At 44.4% G+C, this 20,228-nt stretch overlaps 2 protein-coding genes across 2 annotated transcripts in view; both read right to left on the reverse strand.

The window, feature by feature from the left end:
- Positions 1-120: 120 nt before the first annotated feature.
- Positions 121-5,011, reverse strand: KNSTRN (kinetochore localized astrin (SPAG5) binding protein). The gene is made up of 8 exons (XM_003206159.3): positions 4,864-5,011; positions 4,565-4,697; positions 3,764-3,820; positions 3,456-3,555; positions 1,584-1,698; positions 1,223-1,284; positions 1,024-1,098; positions 121-527 (listed from the first exon to the last, which is right to left on the reverse strand). The coding sequence occupies exons 1-8, from the start codon at positions 4,994-4,996 to the stop codon at positions 396-398; spliced, it is 807 nt and encodes a 268-aa protein (XP_003206207.1). The 5' UTR covers positions 4,997-5,011; the 3' UTR covers positions 121-395.
- Positions 5,012-5,699: 688 nt separating this feature from the next.
- The window catches only part of DISP2 (dispatched RND transporter family member 2), an 18,574-nt gene continuing 4,045 nt past the window's right edge, over positions 5,700-20,228 (reverse strand). Inside the window, exons 2-8 of the mRNA XM_003206160.4 lie at positions 16,330-16,866; positions 14,613-14,642; positions 13,209-13,332; positions 12,175-12,290; positions 11,759-11,877; positions 10,955-11,052; positions 5,700-9,840 (exon numbers count right to left, since the gene is read on the reverse strand). Of these exons, the coding sequence (XP_003206208.3) occupies positions 6,421-9,840; positions 10,955-11,052; positions 11,759-11,877; positions 12,175-12,290; positions 13,209-13,332; positions 14,613-14,642; positions 16,330-16,866 (4,444 nt within the window). The 3' untranslated portion in view covers positions 5,700-6,420. The remainder of the gene's footprint in view (positions 9,841-10,954; positions 11,053-11,758; positions 11,878-12,174; positions 12,291-13,208; positions 13,333-14,612; positions 14,643-16,329; positions 16,867-20,228) is intronic.

Raw genomic sequence — 20,228 nt, forward strand, 5'->3', positions numbered from 1 at the left:
GAGAGCCCCGGCCCGGCCCGCCCAGTGCGCCGCGAGGGGCAGGAGGGGGCGGCAGAGGGCAGCGGCAGGACGGCGGGGCTCCTGCGCTGCGCTGCCTGAGGGTATAACAGCGAACGTGCATGTCTTTCTAACGCGTTTAATCAAAAATACAAGGAAATAAAACACTAGCGGATTGAGGCAGATAAGCCGTTGGCAAGGTATGCAGTAAGGAAATCCAGGCTAAGCCCCAACAGGCAATAGCCGTGAGCATTTGGCACCTGTGCAGCCAGCAGTTGCTGCTCACTTTGCCCCATTGCCATCCTGCAGGTGTTACCTGCACCCAGGGCCAGCCTCTTGTTTTAGACATAAGAACGAGGTTTGCAAAATAGAGACTGTGTGCAGTTCGTCCTTGTGCCTCACTGAACCAGGAGCTGCTCCAGCTGATTGAGGATTGCTGAGCATTCCTTCATCTCTTCCTGAAAGGAGGAATGCTTCTCCAGGGAACGCTGTCTCTCTTCTTCTGCTGATTCCCACTTGGCCATTGCTGTCTGTGTGGCAGAATGTACACAACGTTTCATTAACGTGAATGTACAGATTAGCAAAGCTGACTTCCAGAAGGCAGCTCAAAACAGAATAGGCAACAAAAGCCTTCAGCACTGTCATAGCTGCTAAACCAAGGCTAGTCTAGCTTGACTGGGTTCCTTGAGAAAAATGGCAATCTTCCATGACCAAAAGTTGAGGAAGCCATATATAACAGCAATTTTGTTAATTAACTCAAACATCATACCAAGAACTGCAGAACTGTAATTTAATGACAACTTTGGTCAGTACAGAGACAAGATGATAATACAGAAGCTGCTTGTGCTTGCATACTTCTTAGTTACCAGAGAGATTTCAGGCCAGATCAAGTCTTACACTGATTAAGGATACAGGCACTCACTGTCTGGTTTGTTTGGAGGCCAGAGTAACACAGGGAGGTGGAAAACAAGCCCCAAACTAAATGCTCAATGCCTGGCTGAATCTGAAACAGTGTCACAGTCTTACCTGAAGTGCCTCCTTTTCTTTTTCAGCTGTTTCATTAAATAGCCTCAATTCTGCTATGAGCTTCTCAGTTAAAAGCTGAAGAGACAAAAGAAATAATAAAACACTGCAGATAAACACATCTCAGCAGCTGTTATTACAACAGCGGCACAAAAGGGCAGTAGCACACACCTCACCAAAGCCCATTTAAAAATTCTCTTACCATTGTCTGCTTCTGGCATTCCTGTGTTTTTTCTTCTTCCTCCAAGATGTTGCTGCCTGTAACTGATTGATGAGATACAACAAACAGAGAAGTGGTCTAAGACCTAACAGCTTCCCAAAGGTAACTTTCTACAGCAAGAAAATTATTCTCAAAGTTTATCCAGGATAGAGCCAACCACAAAAAGCAGCTTTTTCTCTTAAGCTAGCAAAAAGAAATTCCACAGTATTACATCAGTGCTTTTTTTGACAAAGAAGCAGAAGTCAATGTCTTACAGGCAGATACAGCAAGAGAGAGAAAGAAAAAAAGAAAAAAGAAATTGGTGCTCTGAACAACAAATAAACATAAAATGCATAATCCTTACCAGGATCAATGTTTCTGCTTTCTAAAATCACCATGCAAGTCTCCTGAAATTTCTTGAGCTTTTCAACTTCTTGCACCAGGCCTTCATTCTCCTCCTTTAATTCCTTTATAGTGCCCTGTCATTAACACAGTGACATTTTAAGTGAACTAAGTTTATCCCCATTAGTCAGTAATACCGAGTGCTTAACAGGTTCTCCTCTAACATCAAGAATCACATCTTGCCTTTCTATCCTTAACTCTCCAGAGAAAAAGACCCTTATTCCTGCTTTTCGACAGGATTTATCACATGTGAATGTCATAGTAATTGTTAGGAAATCCCATTCCTAGAGATAGATTCCTTTTAGACAATTCTAGCTCGTGATTTCTTGCTTTCTCTCTGTAGTATTTTAAAAGTTTTGCACAGACAAGTATCTAACGTCAGGAATAAAGGGGCATCTGAGAATCTTTAGGCCACAGCATTATTCCCTGCACAATTTTAGCAGGCAATTGGATAAGCTGATCAACCTCCCAAGTTGAATGCAATTTTCTGAGAGAATCAATAAGCACATGGATTAGAGTGATCCAGCTGATAACAGCCATAAGCTGTGGCCTATCCCCCAAAGGAGGGATGTTCAAAAGGCTTTCAAAGAAATTAAGCTACGAGATAAAAGGAAAGATCATCTCACAGATTAGTAACCAGTTGAGAACTAGGAAATAAAATGAGCTTTTACAACTGAAGGTTACACATAGGGCATCTTGTATAAGATAGCGATTACATTGTGCTCTGATCAGTGAGAGATGACGAGTAACGTAGCGCAGACGCTGAATCTAAACTTAGTTTAAGAAAGGAGAATCTTAGTTTGATGGATTCCACAGGATCAACGAGTTGGTAAAGGACCTCTGGAATTGATCTGGTCCAACCCCTGCTCAGGCATGAAGCTCCCGTGTGTCAGTTTGTGTCCATTGCCCCGTGAAAAGAGCCCAGCTCCATCTTCTTTATACCCTCCCTTCACATATCAATATACATTGATAAAATTGCCACAGACTTTTCTCTAGGCTCAGCTGTCCCAGCTCAGTGTTTCCTCAGGAGAGAGGCTCTACTTCCTCAACTATTTTACTGGCCCCTCTTTGGATTCTTCCTAACACGCCCTTGTCTCTCCTGTATCCAGGTCCATGCTCCCAGGTACAATACTCAATTTGTGGCCTCTTCACCAGTGATAAGATAAGAAAAAAGCTTGCAGAAATCCATCAAGATATTAAAAAACAATAGTACATCAGGAAGCTTAAAATTATACATCTAGAGCTCTCAGTTAAAAATACTCTAAAGAAAACAAGGCCACTATCCCTCAAATTTTATAGCAAAGTAGTGACCAGAACAAGCATCCTTAGTTACTAAAATCTGACCATACATTCAACACTGCTTGCAGTTCCACACCACATCATGTGATGGATTAGCAGAATCATCAATAAATCAAATAGAAATATATTAAGATCTAAGTTTGAAATAGATTTAATAGACTTCAAATCACTATTGAGTATCACTAGTTTCTGTTAACATTGTAAACATCTGGCAATACTGAGGCTCTTTTTTTAAAATTTCACATACACATTCAGTTGTGAAGTGGAAACATTCTCCTGCAATGAGTTTAAGATGGGATTAGAGTTTTGATGGTATCAACAGTGATCTGGATGCATTATCTAGCCAAATACATCCGTAGCACTGCTGACTGCCAGGTTCTAGCCAAATACCGTCAGTGTTGCAAGAGAAAACCCAGCCCACTCAGTCTACTGCCTTCCAAGGGAAACTGGAAAATGAGCAAGTGAGCCCTTTGATCTAACCCTGCAGGGAACAGAATGTAAGAATTACTCAATGATTTCCACCTCTTATTCCTACCTGAGCTCCTGTTAATCTGGAGTGCAATTGCTGTTTGGCTGACTCCAATAGCTGATTCTTGGCCTTCAGCTCTGCCTCTAGTTTGTACCTGCTCAGAGGTCTGTAGAATCAAACATCAAAAATTTAAGTGAAAGAACACCGGTATCACACATCTTTCATAAAGAAGTCCTTCTTTGAAAGACTTGCTCATGTTCCGGCACAAAAGGCCATTAGCAAAACAAACCTTTGTAAGTTTAGAGCTCATCAGAACTCTCCGAGAAAGAACATAACTGCATAGGGACAGCTACTAACAATGTGAAAAAACATACCCTCTTGTGCTTGCCTTCTTTAAAGGTGGCTCCGCTTTCTTGGCAGATTTAGGAATCCTTAAATGACAAGTAGAAGGCAGTTATACAATGATCGTTTCATACTTACAGATCATGTACATCTGACAAAACCGCTCTTTGTCCTTCTGCATTCAAACTGGTGAGACTGCATGTTGAATGCTATGTTCAGTGTTGGGTCCCTCATTACAAGAAAGACACTGAGTTACCAGAACACGTTCAGAGAAGAGCAGGTAATGGCGGGAAAAGAGGAAATGGTTTTAAGTTGAGGAAGGGAAGATTTAAGTTCTTTACTATGAGAGCGGTCAGGGGCTGGAACAGGCTGCCCAGAGAGGCAGGGTCCTGGGCAGCCTGGTCTAGTATTAAATGTAGAGGTTGGTGGCCCTGCATGTGACAGCGGGGTTGGACATTCATGATTTTTGAGGTCCCTTCCAACCCAGGCTGTTCTGCGATTCTATGATTAAGAGCAACAAGGCTGATTAAATGACTAGAGGAGAAGACATTTGAGCAGCAACTGAAGAAACTGGGGTTTAGTCTGGAGGGTGGATCTTGTCACTCTCCACAACTATCTGATGAAGTTCAGTCTCTCTTCTCAGGTAGGATGTGATGAAATGGCCTCAAGTTACACCAAGAGAAGTTTAGAATGGGTATCAGGAAGAATTTCTTCGTGGAAAGTCCAGCCAGGCTTGGGAACAAGCTAACCAGTGAGACAGTGGAGTCACTGTTCCTGCAGGAGCTTTCTTTGGGATTTTTATCAAACAACACACTAGCTGTTCTTTAATTTACCCTTGGTTTGTAGCTCTGAACACACCATCCGCTGGAACATTGGAACCAAAGTTAAAATCGGGATCTTTGTTGAGCTCCAGCCCTGCTGCTTTACCGGCACATTGCTTCTTTGAAGAAAAGGGTACCTGCGTTTCTGCAAGAGAAGGACAACCATGAGAACACCGCAGTCCACAAGAGCTCATCATCACAACAACACGCTCAGCAAAGCGAAACCTCACCAGGAAGCCCCCAGCTGCCCCAACCCCGCAGCAGGGACCTCCGTACCTCAGGAAAATACGCAGTAAGGCGGCAGAACGTACCTATAGGGCCGCGGTGGAACGCTCCGTAGACGGGAATGCGGGAAAACTCCACATCCATGATATCGCCCGCCCTTTCCTCACAGCAGCAGTTTGAATCGCGGCCGGCTCCCAACGGTTGGGCGGGCTCGCGCATGCGCGGAGGCGCACCTCCCGCGAGCAGCGCGCATGAGCAGTGCGGCGCCGTACGCTTCATATCAGGGTGGTGGTTGTTACGGGAGGGGTATCGTCGGTGTTTAACCCTTGCAGCTCCCTTTCGGGAAACAGAGGTGCCTCGCTCCGAGGTGTGTGTGCTCGGCGAGCGGAGCCCTCCTCGCTGTCCCCTCAGGGTGCTCTTGAGGCGGCTAAAACCCCCGGGGAAAGAGGCACCTCAGCAAATCACTTTCTGCCTCCCTTCAGTGTTCTCGCTGTGTTGTGTGGAGACGGTTCGGTCAGCTCTGGCTGCCAACACATCCACCTCAGCTCCCAGCATGGTGCGGGAAACATAACACTGAAACACACAACCCGTCTCAAGAAGGGTCATTAAGTTCTTATGGGTATTCCTTATCTACGTGAGGCAGCCCCTCTCCCACAGAGCTAGGAAGTCTTTTGCGGGTCCAAGGGAGAGAATCTGTCAAGTCTGCGTTTTCCTTCTGCTGACAATGCTGCAAAATGCCATTAAGTGCCTTATTACCACCTTTAACCACTGCATATTTGACAACATTTGCAAAAATGAAGCATCACGCAAATAAAGTAAAAGTTTGTCATAAGCGTTTATTTTACATCAACTTGTAGGGGGAATTTGTTTTTTGACAAAGGCGAGGAAACTACGTGCTTTTCTGCTTGTTCCTGATAGGGAATTTTTTTTTTGTAAAATCATATGCAAATTTTGAAAAGTTGTGTGTTTGTAGCCTTGTGTGGAAAGGGGCTGTGGAGATGGAACACATCCGAAGGGATGAGGGCACTTCTCAAAGAGGAGATCTTTCACCATAGATCTTTGGCAGTACCGGTAATGATGCTGAAACTGCCACCAAAAACAGGGTGGGGATTGGCTCTACAGCCTCCTCCCTGATCAGTAAGAGACCATGCCAATTGAAAAGTCCTGGTGAGAGTCTTAAAATATCTGAAGTGTTTTGTAGAGATGGATGAACCTGAATTCACATACTCAGTAGAAAATGACTTTTTTTTTTCTTTTTTTTTTATTAACATGAACTCTCTGTCCCTAAATATCTGGGGAAATTCTCATTATTTCCCTCCTATGTGAGCTTAACAAGAAAAAATCTAATCACCATTTAGGAAACGACAAAACAGGTTTACTCGATACGTTCCACAGTACAGCTGTGAATATGGCACAGGACACTGGAAGATCAAAGTGCTTTATACTCCACCACGACTGATCTCACATCCTCTCACAGTATCAGATTTGCTGGTTCTGTGAAAGCACAGGTATTTGCACAGCTGAAATACTGTGAAATAGTTTCAGCCCAAAGAGAGGTGGGAGGAAAAAATTGATATTTACAGTTCTGAGGAGATTTTGACTTCCCCTTTCCCTAGCAGTACAGTTTTGTTTTCTGCAAGATTTCAACTGTTGTAACCAGAACTTTGAGCACTAGATCGCTTGATCCAAACATCAGGCATGTCTGGTTGGCTGTTAGGTAATACAACGGGCCCTTCACTCCCTAATCCAAATCGATTTTTCCATGAAGAGCTGTTTTGCTGCGATGCTGCTGGAGAGATATCAAAGACAGTCTCCCTCAGGTCCAGACGCAGTGTATCTCTCTTCCCGTTCAAGTAGCCTCTCTCTGTTTGACTGTATGAATCAGAGAGCTCTAAGACGTCAGGACAAGAACTGGCTGATTCAGCGAGCTTTAGGCCTTGCTCAAAATCACTAATCGATGTCTCACTGGAGATGTTGAGCATGTCAAAAGAGCTGCCAAGAGAACAAAGGCATCTGTGAATTTTGTAGATGTCAGCAGCAGGAAGATGGCTGTTGTCTGAGGTATAATCCAACTGCTGCTGGGCAGTGTCAGTGGAGCACTGTGATTTATTGAGCTGCCCTTCTTCATTCACACCAGCTGGCTGAATATAGTCCAGCCCAGAACTGTCCCAAGCTTTTGGGCTGTATTTTCGACATTGACAATCTTTGCATAATCTCTCCCTGTGAATTTCTGCTCCTGAGCTGCTGTGCTTGTAAGGAGAGGAAGTTTGCAAGGCAGGACACTGGCACAGGACAGATTGGTCACCTCCAAGGTTCTCTTGCAGATTCTGTCTCTCTCTTTCAAGGGGAGGGTGTGATCCTATTCTTGGGCACCTGTTATCTTCAGCTTGCATGTCTTCGGAGAGCACTGATGGCCTGTTGGACAACTTGCTTGTGGATGTGCTGTTGTCAAAACTGTCACTGAGTTTTCTGGACAAAGGCTGGAGCTCATATTGCTCATTTGCAGTGTTGGACTCCTGGACCTTCCGCAGTCGGTTTTGCTTCTCATTTCCCCCACAGGCATAGGTTCCATTTGGCTCAGAGTCATCAGAATAATCTTTCATGGTGTGGACACAAGGCCAAAGGATCTGCCCGCAGTTCTTCTCTGGGCCAAAGAAGCAGCACAGTGACTGGAAGAAGAAGCTGGCAAACCCACAGCTGATACACTTGATCATCATTATAAATATCCCCAACTTTCTATAGGCCAGAACTGTAGCGGGCAACATAATGACTCCTGCAGAGAACAAGGCAGATGCTGCCATCGCAGTGGCACAGCTCATCTGCTTCAGGGAAAAGGCCACTCGGCTCAGGCGGTCCGAATGGGGGCACAGGTGGTAGGAGATACAGTAGTTGACGGTAAAGTCAACAGAGAGACCTACTGCAGCTGAAATGAAGAGAGACTCCACCGCGTTGAGCTGCCACTCTAAGAGGACCAAAAGGCCAACAGTTACCAGGACAGTGCCTGCAATAGCAGTCACAGAGAAAACGCTAAGGAGAACATTCCAGGTAGTGAGCAGCAGCACCACAAAAGAAATGGCAATAGAGAGCCCCATGACCACCATTGTTTCTGTGCTGAGACTGTGCTGGAGGTTGTACAGCTCTAGTTTACTGGTAAACCACCCATTCTGAAGTCCCACAGGGGCAGTTTTCATTTCTTCTGTTACCCAGAGGTTGATTTCTTCATAGAAGTGTTTGGCTTTGCTGTAATTGAAGCTGTAGTGATAAACAGTTTGAAACTGCAGTACTAAGGCAGCAAGATTTCCCTCTCCATCAAATCTGAGGCCCAGATCATATGTTTCTGCCTCTTCCCTGCCTTGTTCCAGGAGCATCATTTTGATGCAGTGTAGGAAGACTTCGCTTCCATAAGGGAAAGAGAACTGGTTACAGCACAGGTTAAAGCTGTTGTCTCTCTGGGAGCACTGGCGACTATCCATCCACCTGACAAACTCCTCCATGAAACACACAGTAGATTTCTGCTCTGTATCAAGGTAATAGAAAGTTTGGTTCTTCACCTTTTGACAGAATTCAAAGAGCCATTTCTGGGCATCAGGACTTTGGATTGTGAAGGTGGCATCTGCCACAAGGGTGCCATTGCTTTTTGGATTTAAATGGTCCCCATTATCCACAGGCAGGATACCCCAGATGATAGTGACTGGCATGCGCTGCCCTTCTCCGTGCTCTAGCCTCTCAAACATGAACTGGTGGCAGTACTCAGAGTCGTACCTCTCAAAGGGGTGGCTCAGTCTGAACACCTGAACAGACGACGACTCGAGAGTCGGGAGTTTGAGTTTTGGGTTGGAACAGGAAATGTAGGCACCTCCGATTGCTAAGGCGGCAAACCAGCAGATCCAGATGTACCGAAACTTGATGACCCCACAAGGCAAAAGCTTTTCAAATAACAACTTGGAGGTTTCACACAACGTCTTCTGGAGACCCCTGAGAACATAATGGAGGGAGAGAGCAACTCTCTTGTGGCCGGTGTTTTTCCAGTAGTCTTCCGGCTTGTAAACGCAGGTTGTCGCAATGTAGCGCTCATACAGCACAGCCGAAGAAGGAAGCCAAGTCATCATGAATATGAGATTCACCAAGACGGAGGTGCCCATGTAAACAGCAAAGCAGCGGATGGCTATTATATTGCTAATGTAGCTGGCATAGAAGGCAGCACCCGTTGTGAAGCAGGATGCCAACATGAGATACGCAAAATGGTGCATGGTTTGACTCACCCGCTGTGAAAGCCCAGCAGAAGGGTTCTGGCTCTTGCTCAGGTTCCAGAGGTCAAAGAAGACGAAGGTGTGGTTGGCACAGATGCTGCTAAGAATGATAACAGCTGTCAGGTTTACAAAAGGGAAGTAGGTGAATCTGAAAGCCACCTTGTACAAGAAGTAGGAGATCATCAAAGAGCTGACAACAGTGAGCAGGACCATCAAGGTAATAAAGACCGAGCGTAAATAAAAAGAAATGCTTAGAAAAATAGCTAATATTGCCAGAACTGGATACTTAGTATCCAGTAAAAGATAGTGCTGGAATAGTTTCTGTTTAAGGCCCAAGTCCATTCCAGTGATAGATGTATAGTTATCAAATAGATCCCAGGATTCGAGATTGTCTAAGTAGATCCCCATCATAGATGCACCTTTCCTTGTAGGCAAAAAGAGCAGGCTGTACTTGAGGGATGGCACTTGGTACTCAATTGTCTGGGGACTAAGAAAGTCTCTGTCAACCAAGAAGTGAAGAAGCTGATAAATAGCATTGAAGCGGGTACATTTTTCTGGGACTTTGGCACACTGAGAGTGTTTCTGTCTCATAGTCTCAGGACCTATGCATGATGGAGTGAGGATACCTTTGTGGTAGTCTGGAGCGCAGGCACGAAGGAGAGCCAGGGTGTGGGAAATGTCTCCTTGAGTTATCTCCAGACAAGAAGACCTGTTGTACAGGACAGCAATGTAGTTCCCCAGAGACCAGCTTGGGCAACATTCATTGGTTTCAGTACGTTGGCAGAGGTCTCTAAAATGTACATGTGAGCGTATCTGAAAAATAGCCAGGGGAACATCATGTGAGGTCCACTCTGCACGCTTTATCTTGCTCCTCACAGTAACCCTCCCCTCCAGCTGTACAAGCCACGTCTCAGTGACAAACTGCACGTACTAAAGCAATTGAAGCACACTAGTCTTCTGCCAAAAAAGGAAACCTTCTTCATTATTTACAGGTTATAACCTCTGATTCGAAAATTTGGATCCTTCTCCACTATCCTAGTGACAGCATTGCCTTTCATTTTGCAGGTGTTCTCAAGGCTAGTACAGAAGGGGAAGACACTTTCTACCAATTTTATTTTATATTTAGTTTTATTTTTATTTTACTCCTTATATTATTACTAGATTTGCTAGTAGAATCACTGGCAGACAAGGAGATTATGTGCAGTCCTCCAGGGCACACAGTCTTGTCTTACCTGTTATGCTTTGGGACTTCTAGCTCCGTGTGTTTCTCCATTGCAGGCATTACTGTGCTGGCAGCTGCAGGCACACCATAGCAATTCAGGTGTGGCTGACAACATGACTAGCAGAGCTGAGTGTGCAATATGCAGTGATGTGGATGGGTCTGGGAGCCTGCACCCTCTGTGTGCTGTGGGATGGTTTAAAACTTAGTTTGGCTGCAGCTCCCATAGCTGTGTATCTGGCATGGTGTAGTGTGAACACAGAGCCTTCTGCCAGCAGGATGTCAGGCTCTTGCAGTGGAGGTTTCCTGGAGTCTTATCACTTTGAGTCGTTCAAGATCCTATGGCAAACACAACTAATCCTATTAAACATCCCTCTTAAAAAACTCACTCTGGCAGTCTTCAGGACAACAGCTCCATTTTGGTAATTAGGTTCTGCTGCTCAACATTCTCAACAGCTTCTGATGGATGTCTTTGACTTCTGGACAAGGTTTTTTGCCCAGTGACTCTGTATTCTTGTTTAATGGCAGCTGGACTTCAGAGATAGGTGAAATCATTCTTATGTTGCTAGGTAGGTAAAATGCTCTGGAGTTCTCTAGGCTGAAACCTGCTCTGTAGCTTATGTTGTTTTTTTCTGCCTTCCTTTCAGCTAGATGACGACAGTCAGAAAAGAGATAATATGTATATATGTTCTTTGTGACATTACTAACCTTGTCTTGTTCAATTTGACACATGGACTGAATAGCTTGCAAGTTCCATAAGCTCCCAGCAGTTGTGGACATAAATACCAGCTGGGAATAGTCTTTCTCTGAAAGAAAAGAAAATTTAAAAGAACAGAAAGAAAAAAAAAAAGCCAACAACAGAGTATTAGGTAATGAAGTTGAGTTAAACAAGCTGGTTGGAGTAGACCCCCTGGGCACTGAAATAAATAAATAAATGAACCTTGCTGTCTCTAAGATTGCTGTGGAGGACTCCCTGAAGACAACCAGGTCATGAAGTAGCTTGTAGTGAGTGGTAGGATCCCCGTGTGTGATCTGACCCAGCACCTCACCCAGCTGTCAGCAGCAGGAGAACAAGGATGGAGTGTTTTCAAAATGCACTCTCTGTACCAATAGCTTGCTTTCAGTGAGTGCTGCCATCTGGTGCTGCACCCCCTCTTAGAGAGTGAGGAGCTGAAGTCCAGCCAAGAACTCACAAGGACCTGACGGCTTGGTGTTTGGCTGATTTCAGAAGTGGAGTTGAGGCAGGGGAGGGAGCCAGAATATCTGCATGCTGTTCCTCTTTCTTCTATTTATTAACAAATTTGGGGTATCTTGGAGTGGTGGTGTTGCTTTTTCCTTCCTGTTTTTCACTATTGTATGTATTTCAATAAGAAAAGAAGGAAGGGGAGTGATATTGTGTGCACTGCTTTCTCTGAGCGCTTCCAGAACATTTCCCAGTGTCCTAAAACACTTTGACAGTTCTGTACACTGTTGAATTCTGGGTGCATACTGCTCCATCACAACTCCACTCACCTGGGGGGCCACAAAAGAAACCATCTACTCCGTAGATTTGTTCCACCATTCTCCGTGTCCTCGCTTCTTGTCCTCCCTGAACAGCCTTTTGTCCTCTGCTAATGCCAATGTCATCGTAGCTAGCAAGAGATGATACAATTTGTGTAAGTAGAGAGATCAGCTGGCAATAAGTGATGTTGACTAGTGAGTCTCTGATAAACTGTGAAGTAAACACATGGAGAATTTAGAGCCTAATTCCTGGTTTCCAGAGTGGGGAGACAAAGCACATTGCAAGGCAACAGACTTTATACCCTCCAGTGCTCGGTTGCTTTTTAGCACAGGACATAGACTGTAATTCACATAGGTATCTTGGAACAATGAATCGGTACCTTTATACCCACCATTTTCCTCAAAGCTCCCTCACCAAATGCAAATACCTTTTCTTCTCAGCATATGGAGAAAGGGAAAAGGTCTTCTTGTAGCCCGTATGGCTCTCTACATTCCTCCATACAATGAGCTTTCTGCCAATGTCGGTATCTCGTGGCTCAAAACCCTGTAGTCAAGCAGAAGGGTTTTATCATTAGCTTGCATTTTAGCTTAGTTTAGCATTCCTTAATGCTTCTTCTTAGACATAGAAACTATATGAGACTATTTGAGATGATTACTGCATCTGGGAGAGATACACACATTGATTTTTCCCTGGAAATACTGCATCCAAGAGATGAGAGTAAAAAAGTATTTCTCCTCTCCTTTTTGGGCATGGATGGCTATAGTTGGAGTCCTCAGCACTGCAGAGATGGGCTGGTGGTTGTTGTTGGCACAGGGTGTGCTCCCTAACCCAGCTAAGAGTGAAGCTCAGCCCTTCCACAGCTGCCAAGTGCAACCCAAAGTCTGCTGTGCCCCATTCCTGAGAGATGCACTCTCTCTAAGGAGGGAGATCTGGAGATGCATCTCTGTAGGCTGGAGCAAACAGTCCTTAGGAAGGAGCTGGAGTGTTTAGAAGCTGATGAGGATATACTACCAGAGCAGCATGCTGGGCCTCAGGAAGGGGACTTAACACTGAACACTAACAGAATTGCTTCACCAGTGAAAGCTATTAAGCAGTGCAGCAGTGAAATAGCAAGGAATGAAAGCCTTTCACTAATGAGTGATGTCACTATTTCTGTTTTTGTGACTGTGGTGTCAAAGAAACAGCGAGTACTGAGCATTACTCTGAAACATTATGTCCATCCAGAAGGAATCTTGCTTTGGTTGCACACTGTGAAGATAAAAGGGAAAAAGATAGCAAATCATTGATAAACACTGCCATTTATTTCTAGTGGCTTTAGTGTCCTCCTGTCCTGCCTTGCAGCCTCTATCTGCAGAGTAGGAAGGAAGCATAAGCTTGTTTTGTATGGCAGAAAGAACACATTACTAGTTGCCCTGTGGATTTCCTTTTGTTCACACTGACATATTGCCTGTAGGGACTTACCATCAGGGGTTCTGAAAAATCCGGCAAATTTCCAACAAGCAGGCCAGCTAAAGTACAAACCACAGCTGTCAATGAACACAGCACCAGGACAGCAATGGGCCACTCTGCGATCATTTGAGAATAACTAGAATCAAAAGGAGGAGAAAAAATGCAGCTGTTAGAGCCCTTCTGCTATTAGCATGAAAGCTGTTGTTGAGCCAACATAGTGTTAATACAAGGAAGTAAAAGAATTAGGGGTTTTCGGTTTGAGCATTTGTTTGTTGAAAAGCTTAGAGGCTCTAGTACAGCTATTAATGAATGTATTATATTTCCATTATATTAGAGGCAACTCTAATTAACTCAGGTAACCACATTTTGCCTCTGTACATTTTCCTGCTTTTTCAATCAGAAATAATAAAACCCAGACTCTTCCATCCTAAGGCAAAAGTACAGCTTTAAATATTTAACTTAAAAGGCTGCATTTAGAAGGAGCTTCTCTCTTGCATGCTTTCTTTTTTCCCATTGTACAGTCTAAGCCAGTAGATGTCTTGATATTTGGCCTGCAGATTTTCTGCCCGTGGACCCTAAGAAGTTTAGCTATTCTGAAAGGTCTCCTGAAGATAACTAGCTCAAGCAAGTCATTATTATTGCTCTAAATTCACTCACTCTATGGGGGCCTGCCTTACTGCTGGGAAATACGTAGACACCTGCAAAGTTAAAAAAGGATGGAAACCACTGATCTGATGTTCAGCCACCATTAGGACTGTCAGCAGCAGCCATGGAGTGAGCAAGTGGTTTCTGGATCTGCACGATGAGTGAGACTCACCCTGATTGCAGCCTCAAAGCCAAACACCGAGCTTACAACAAAAGCACCTGCAAGTGCTGCAGACCAGGGTTTGGAGAACACACAAAACCCCATAGGTGTAGTATGGTGTCCTTTCAAACAGTTCTCATGTGAGTTTAGGTCAGGCCTATTTTGTTGTTGTTGTTTTTTTTTTCAATTTAAGCCTCATGAATCACTGTGCATAGCCTTGCAAAGATCTCTCCTAGTGTAGCTTGTGAGAAAATGCAGGACTCTACTGCTATTGCTCCTGATACCCTTCTGATTCCCCTCGTGGTGGGCCAAGCTGGATTAACCCAATCAATGTAACTATAAATATAAAGCTGCTGTACGGACTAGAGCCAGGCACCTGCTCTGAGAACGGCTATCAAGGCACCGTTGCTATTCATTAGTACAGGTTGCACAAGCAAATAGAAATTTTTCCAGACGGAGGAGAAGCATGGAGCAGGAAGTGCTGACCTTGCCTCTGAAACTGGGCCTGCTGGGGAGGTCACCAGCATTGATGCCCTGCATTTCCTAATAGCGCAGTAGGAGAGTCATGATAATAGGGTAGAAGAATGGGAAGGAATTGATATTAAGCATACCTTTTGGGCATCCTGAAAGCCTTGTCGTGTCTGCAGACAGAAAAAAGAAAAAAAAAAAAAGAAGACATACATTTATCATCTTCTTGCCAAGCATTGTCCTGGATACCTAATGAGCAAGTTAAACCCTTCAGAAGCTGAGCCATTGCTGTGGGAGTTGTTTGGCACCAGATGGGTTTAGCCAATGAATAACAGGGTCTTTCCCTCTCTCATTGGCATTTTAACCAAACCTGATGGAAAAACTCTTAGTGACTCCTCTGTATTGCCCCTCCAGAAAACACAATAGAATTTAAAGGACATAAACAACATAATCCCATAGGAATCACAGTTTAACACTTATCCATGAAAATCTATATTTTTCCAGTGCTTTTAAATTACTTCTTGGAAAACAGCATAACTCTACGAAGTCTTATGATTGGGGCTAACAATGCCTATAGTTTTTATTTCCTGTTCAACTCAGCAAAGACTTTCCAGAAAGTCAATCTCATTTGTTTCCTGAGCCATTTCAAAGATGACATTTGTCCAATCTAGAGGAAAAGGAGGCCAGCGGAGCTGCTCAGAACATTTTTCTGTAGTTTCTATCACAGAGCAGCTCTTGTCATTCTTTGTAGAGCTCAGAGGGATAAAAGAAAGAAGCCTTCCTGAGGGGATCCAAGGTTACCTTTATTAATGAATCCCTATGGGCAATCTTAACAGAAAAGCTGTATTTCAGTGGTCACCATATTTGAAGGGCCTTTCCTTCTGCTCTCCATTTCCACCTGAGATGTCTTCCTGAAATGCATGGTCTCCTCATCACTCTAATGCTGCACAGATTTGAGAGAGAGGGGAGCAGAGAAAAATCCTCATAGATTATTAAAGAGAAGTCCCTATTTAGCTGCACACTGTGTGTCCTTTGTTAATTCTTCCACAATAGCTTCTCAAGCAGAATTGCTCAGGCTAAAAACCTTATTCTATCGCTGTTGTAACATCACTTCTCTGTCTGCTAGTGCTGCACATTCTGCTAGTGATTTGCAGTCCATTTCCTATTTGAATAACCTGTTACAGAGAAAGCAGCTAACAATTTTGTTGATGCAATATTGATGCAAATGCAAACACAAACAAATTAAATCCTCTGTTAATGGTTAGAAAATGAGGCCATAAAGGACTATTGTGCCTAACCCTGCACTGCTGTAAAAAAGCAAGGTATCCTACACCATTGAACTTTGCTTGCTGCCTACTGCTTGTTGCAAAGCAACCTGAAAGACCAAATTGTATTCCACAACTTTGTATTTCTCACTTTATTTCCCTCCCCTCCATCATAGGCAGCAGCTTCACTGGGAGTAGAAAAATAAATTATCTGGGCTCTTATCACTCAGAAACTCTGCCAAAATAAAAGGTTAGCCAGCTGACTATCTTGCAGTGCAAATGGAGAAAAGGGGAGGATCACAGAAGATGGACATGATCACAGCTGGGTGATGCAGGAGTAACAGAGTGACCTTGGCTCTATTCAACAGGTCACCTTGAGAAGGAAATCCTGACTCTCCCAGGTGTTGGAATGGTAGCTGTGTATGTTCCTAATGAGTGGAGAGAGAAAAATTCTATCCCTCTATACCCTCTATATTTCTGGGGGTATCTACTGCTTCAAACTGTAAGCAAAATCACTCAGAGCCTTCCGATCCTGTCCCAAAGTTCAGGAGATGCCTCCTGAAAACTACTGAGCCGCTCTCCACATGCCTCTTACCTGACTGTTACAATGTGGTGCTGCACCGGTTGAGAGATTCGCTGCCCAGGGGACCACCGTTTCCAAGGGGTTTCCAAAGCCTCATGATGAGAAGCTGGGACAGGATCGCTGCTGGAAAGGTGGGAACACAACGTGGACCTCTCACCGTGCCCAGGGAGCAGGGGCAGGCCATAGCTGCCTCGGGGCTCCTGCTGATTGCAGGAGTAATACAAGTGATGCTGTTGCGAGTCCTGGGAGCTTGATGGTACCTGACCATTGGACTGGGTGGAGATTGGCCCCAGTGTGTGGCTGGAGGAGGGCAGGTGGTCTCCCCCCTGCCTGGGCGATGCAGGAATGGGGCAGTGATGGACCGGGCAGATTCTTTCCCAAGAAGTGCCACTGTAGCTGGGCTCGGTGTTGGCAATCTCTGGCATGGCGAGACAGGTCTGGCAAGGTCCTGCATTTCTTTTTTCTCTGTGAGGAAATAAAGGGATGGTAAAACTTTTCTCTGTTACAGCATCAGTAGGGCTATGCTGGGGAATTGCATCTTGTCTCCCACTTAATGCAAGACATAAAACCTCACCCTCTGTTTACTGTATCAAGAGCCAGGGCTGAGCTGAACCATGCTTTTTACAGAAATATCCATGCCTCACTCAGGGAGTACAGCTGATGGTGAATCTATCATATCTTTTTGCATATTATTCCAAAATTATGAAAAATAGCGTAACGTGCCCTTGAACAGTTTTCAGCTCCTGTAATGGCTATGGTTTTAAAAACCAGGTATGGCTTCAATGTATAGGCAGAGTTTAAGTTAATTAAATGCTAATGGCATTTAATTAGATGGGCCTCCTTATTCCTTCTTATTTCTTCCAAGGGATTTCAGTGCAAAAAGGGCAAAACACACTGGCTAGTGATAAAGGCAGGATCCTAATGTGGAAGCACAGAGTAATTACAGAGATCTGAGTCAGTCTTTGTGACAGCAAGAAAACCGCTCACACACCGTAGGATGAGGTCACACTGACCCAAAAATGCCTTTGAAATTACCATCTCAGTGTCAGGGAGCTTCAGAAGCACTGTGCAATTTGGAGTTCAGAAAGCAAGAAGGATATGGAAACACCTACAGCCTCTGGTGGTCGATGAGAGAATGTGCCGTGGTGTCTACAGCTGAGTTATATGCCTGCTGTAGTGTCTGGCATTGAGCATTAAGTATGATGGATGATTTGGGCCAGCTAGAATCACAAAGTGTCTTGAGTTGTCAGAGAATTATGAGTACTGGATTGAGACAAGAATGAAATGAACTTTGGCCTGAGGCACCTGATGAGACGTGGAGAAAAATTGAAGACAAAATATGACTGAGAAAGGAATATTTTCAAAACTTTGCAGAGTTCATCTCATTTCTCTTTCAGACAGACATGGAAAAAGACAGAATTTTAGCAATTACAAGTCTCTGGAATTGCACCCGAAATTAAATAGTAGTATCAATGACAAAAGAGATTTGAAGATTTCCGTTAGCTCAGTACTGCTTGAAAATTGTTATTTTTTCCAGAAAGGAGGACATATTGGCCTTCATTGGCAGCTCATGCTGTGTACTTCCCAACATCAATTGAGCTTATCAACACTGGGAAACTATATTTCATGATTATGCAGAATAGACTTTTTTCACTAAAAGCATTACGACAGAGCAATGTTTGCAGTAGCAGTTATACCAGTGCTGGTGTGGAGACTCACGACACAGGCATTCCAGTCACTGCTACTTGCACACACAACCTTCCAGGGGCTAGTAACAAAGATATCTTGCCTAGTTAGACACCATCCAATGCTAGCTTTAGTTTTTAGTTATGTAGTTAGAGACAGAGATGACATAGTCAAAGTTGCTTATCACAATGTCATTGACTTTGGAAGCAATAACTGATGTTCACATGCAGCTTTTGGGTCATGAAATTGGCAAAATAGTTATCAAAACAGTTAGTAAATGCCACTATCTGTATAGGTGAGCTCTGCATTCCTGGGAAAAGAAGGTACACCCAAAGGGAGGAAAGTCAGATAGGAGCTGTGAGACTGCTGATGTTTCTTATGGCAACAGATGTACAAATTGGTGGCAACAAGCCAAAGTCTGCACTGAAGCAAGTGCCAGAAAACCTGCAGACAGATGTGTGCACACCTCATTGATAAGCTTGACAGGTTTTTCTCAACAGTTCCAGCACTCAGCTGCCTCTGCTCTGCAACACAAAGGACTAATAAGACTCCAGCTAGCTCAGTGTAGTGAGAGGGAGTGCTGTTTGCAAAGCACGAGCTCCCGAATAGATTGTGACAATGATATCCCATTCTCCCACAGAGTTTGTCAAAAGAAATAATATAAAACCCTGTCGCATGAAGTCCTTGCTGTCCTGTTACAGATGGATTAGTGGAAGGATTATCCAGACTTTCAAGCGAGTGACTTGGGTTATAGCTCTATGAAGGCAGCTTACAAAGAAGGCTACAATTTTTTTGGTGGTGTATATAAACATGCTGCACAAGACAATAAATCAGATGTCAGCAGTGCATTCATGAGATGGAATCTGGGGCTTGCTGCAGCCTCATCAAAGTCACCTGCACTGGGGGGATTTGCATTTAACTGTACGACTGCAGTGTGAGCAGGTGCAACAAAGGCAGAGGAGGGAAAACTTGTGGTCTGTGGCAATGAATGAAATGGCATATTTAATTAATTATTGCCCATTTACAATCATTGCAGAACCAACCAGCCAGGGACATAGTAAGCACCACATCCTCCCTATCTATAGGAAGTCTGAGGGACGAGGTTTATTTGTGAGAGTATCACACTTCCATTCTTGAGATAAAAGTGTAACTCCTCTCCCTTCTCCTGGATTTCCAGTGGTTGGAGTTCAAGTTTATTTTATTTGGAGGCTTGTAGTTCTGTATTAGCAGAGTTGAGGCATTGAATTATCATCATAAAGCTGGAACTGTGGTAGTGTTATACTTTTGCAAAATCTAGACTTCTTCTCACTCCCTTTTTGATGTCTCTAATTTATTATTTTTATTTCTCTAGTTTATTATTTTCAACATCTTCATCAATGACCTTGATGAGGGGATAGTGGCCACCCTCAGCAAGTTTGCTGATGATACAAAGTTGGGAGGATTAGCTGACACACCTGAAGGCTGTGCTGCCATTCAGCGAGACCTGGACAGGCTGGAGAGCTGGGCAGTAAGAAACCGGATAAGGTTCAACAAAAGCAAGTGTAGAGTCTTGCATCTAAGGAGGAATAATTGCATGCACTGGTACAGGTTGGGGGATGACCTACTGGAGAGGAGCTCTGCAGAGAGGGACGTGGGTATCCTTGTGGACGACAGGTTGGGCATGAGCCAGCAGTGTGCTCTTGTGGCCAAAAAGGCCAATGGCATTCTGGGGTGCATTAAAAAGAGCATGGCCAGCGGTCGAGGGAGATGATCCTACTCTGCCCTGGTAAGACCTCATCTGGAATACTGTGTCCAGTTCTGGGCTCCCCAGTACAAAAAAGACAGGGATTTCTTGGAAAGAGTCCAGCAGAGGGCTGCAAAGATGGAGAAGGGCCTGGAGCATCTCCCCTATGAAGAAAGGCTAAGTGAACTGGGTCTGTTTAGCCTTGAGAAAAGAAGACTGAGAGGGGACCTGATCCAGGTCTATAAATATCTAAGGTATGGGGGCAGAGTGATGAGGCCAGACTCTTTTCAGCAGTGTGTGGAGACAGGACAAGGGGAAATGGCCAGAAACTGCAGCATAGGAAGTTCTGCACGAATGTGCATAAGAACTTCTTTACGGTGAGGGTGACGGAGCACTGGAACAGGCTGCCCAGGGAGGTTGTGGAGTCTCCTTCTCTGGAGATATTCAAGACCCGCCTGGACACCTACTTGTGTGACCTGGTGTAGGGAACCTGCTTTGGCAG

This window comes from Meleagris gallopavo, chromosome 5, assembly GCF_000146605.3.
Source record: "Meleagris gallopavo isolate NT-WF06-2002-E0010 breed Aviagen turkey brand Nicholas breeding stock chromosome 5, Turkey_5.1, whole genome shotgun sequence".
Lineage (NCBI taxonomy): Eukaryota > Metazoa > Chordata > Aves > Galliformes > Phasianidae > Meleagris > Meleagris gallopavo.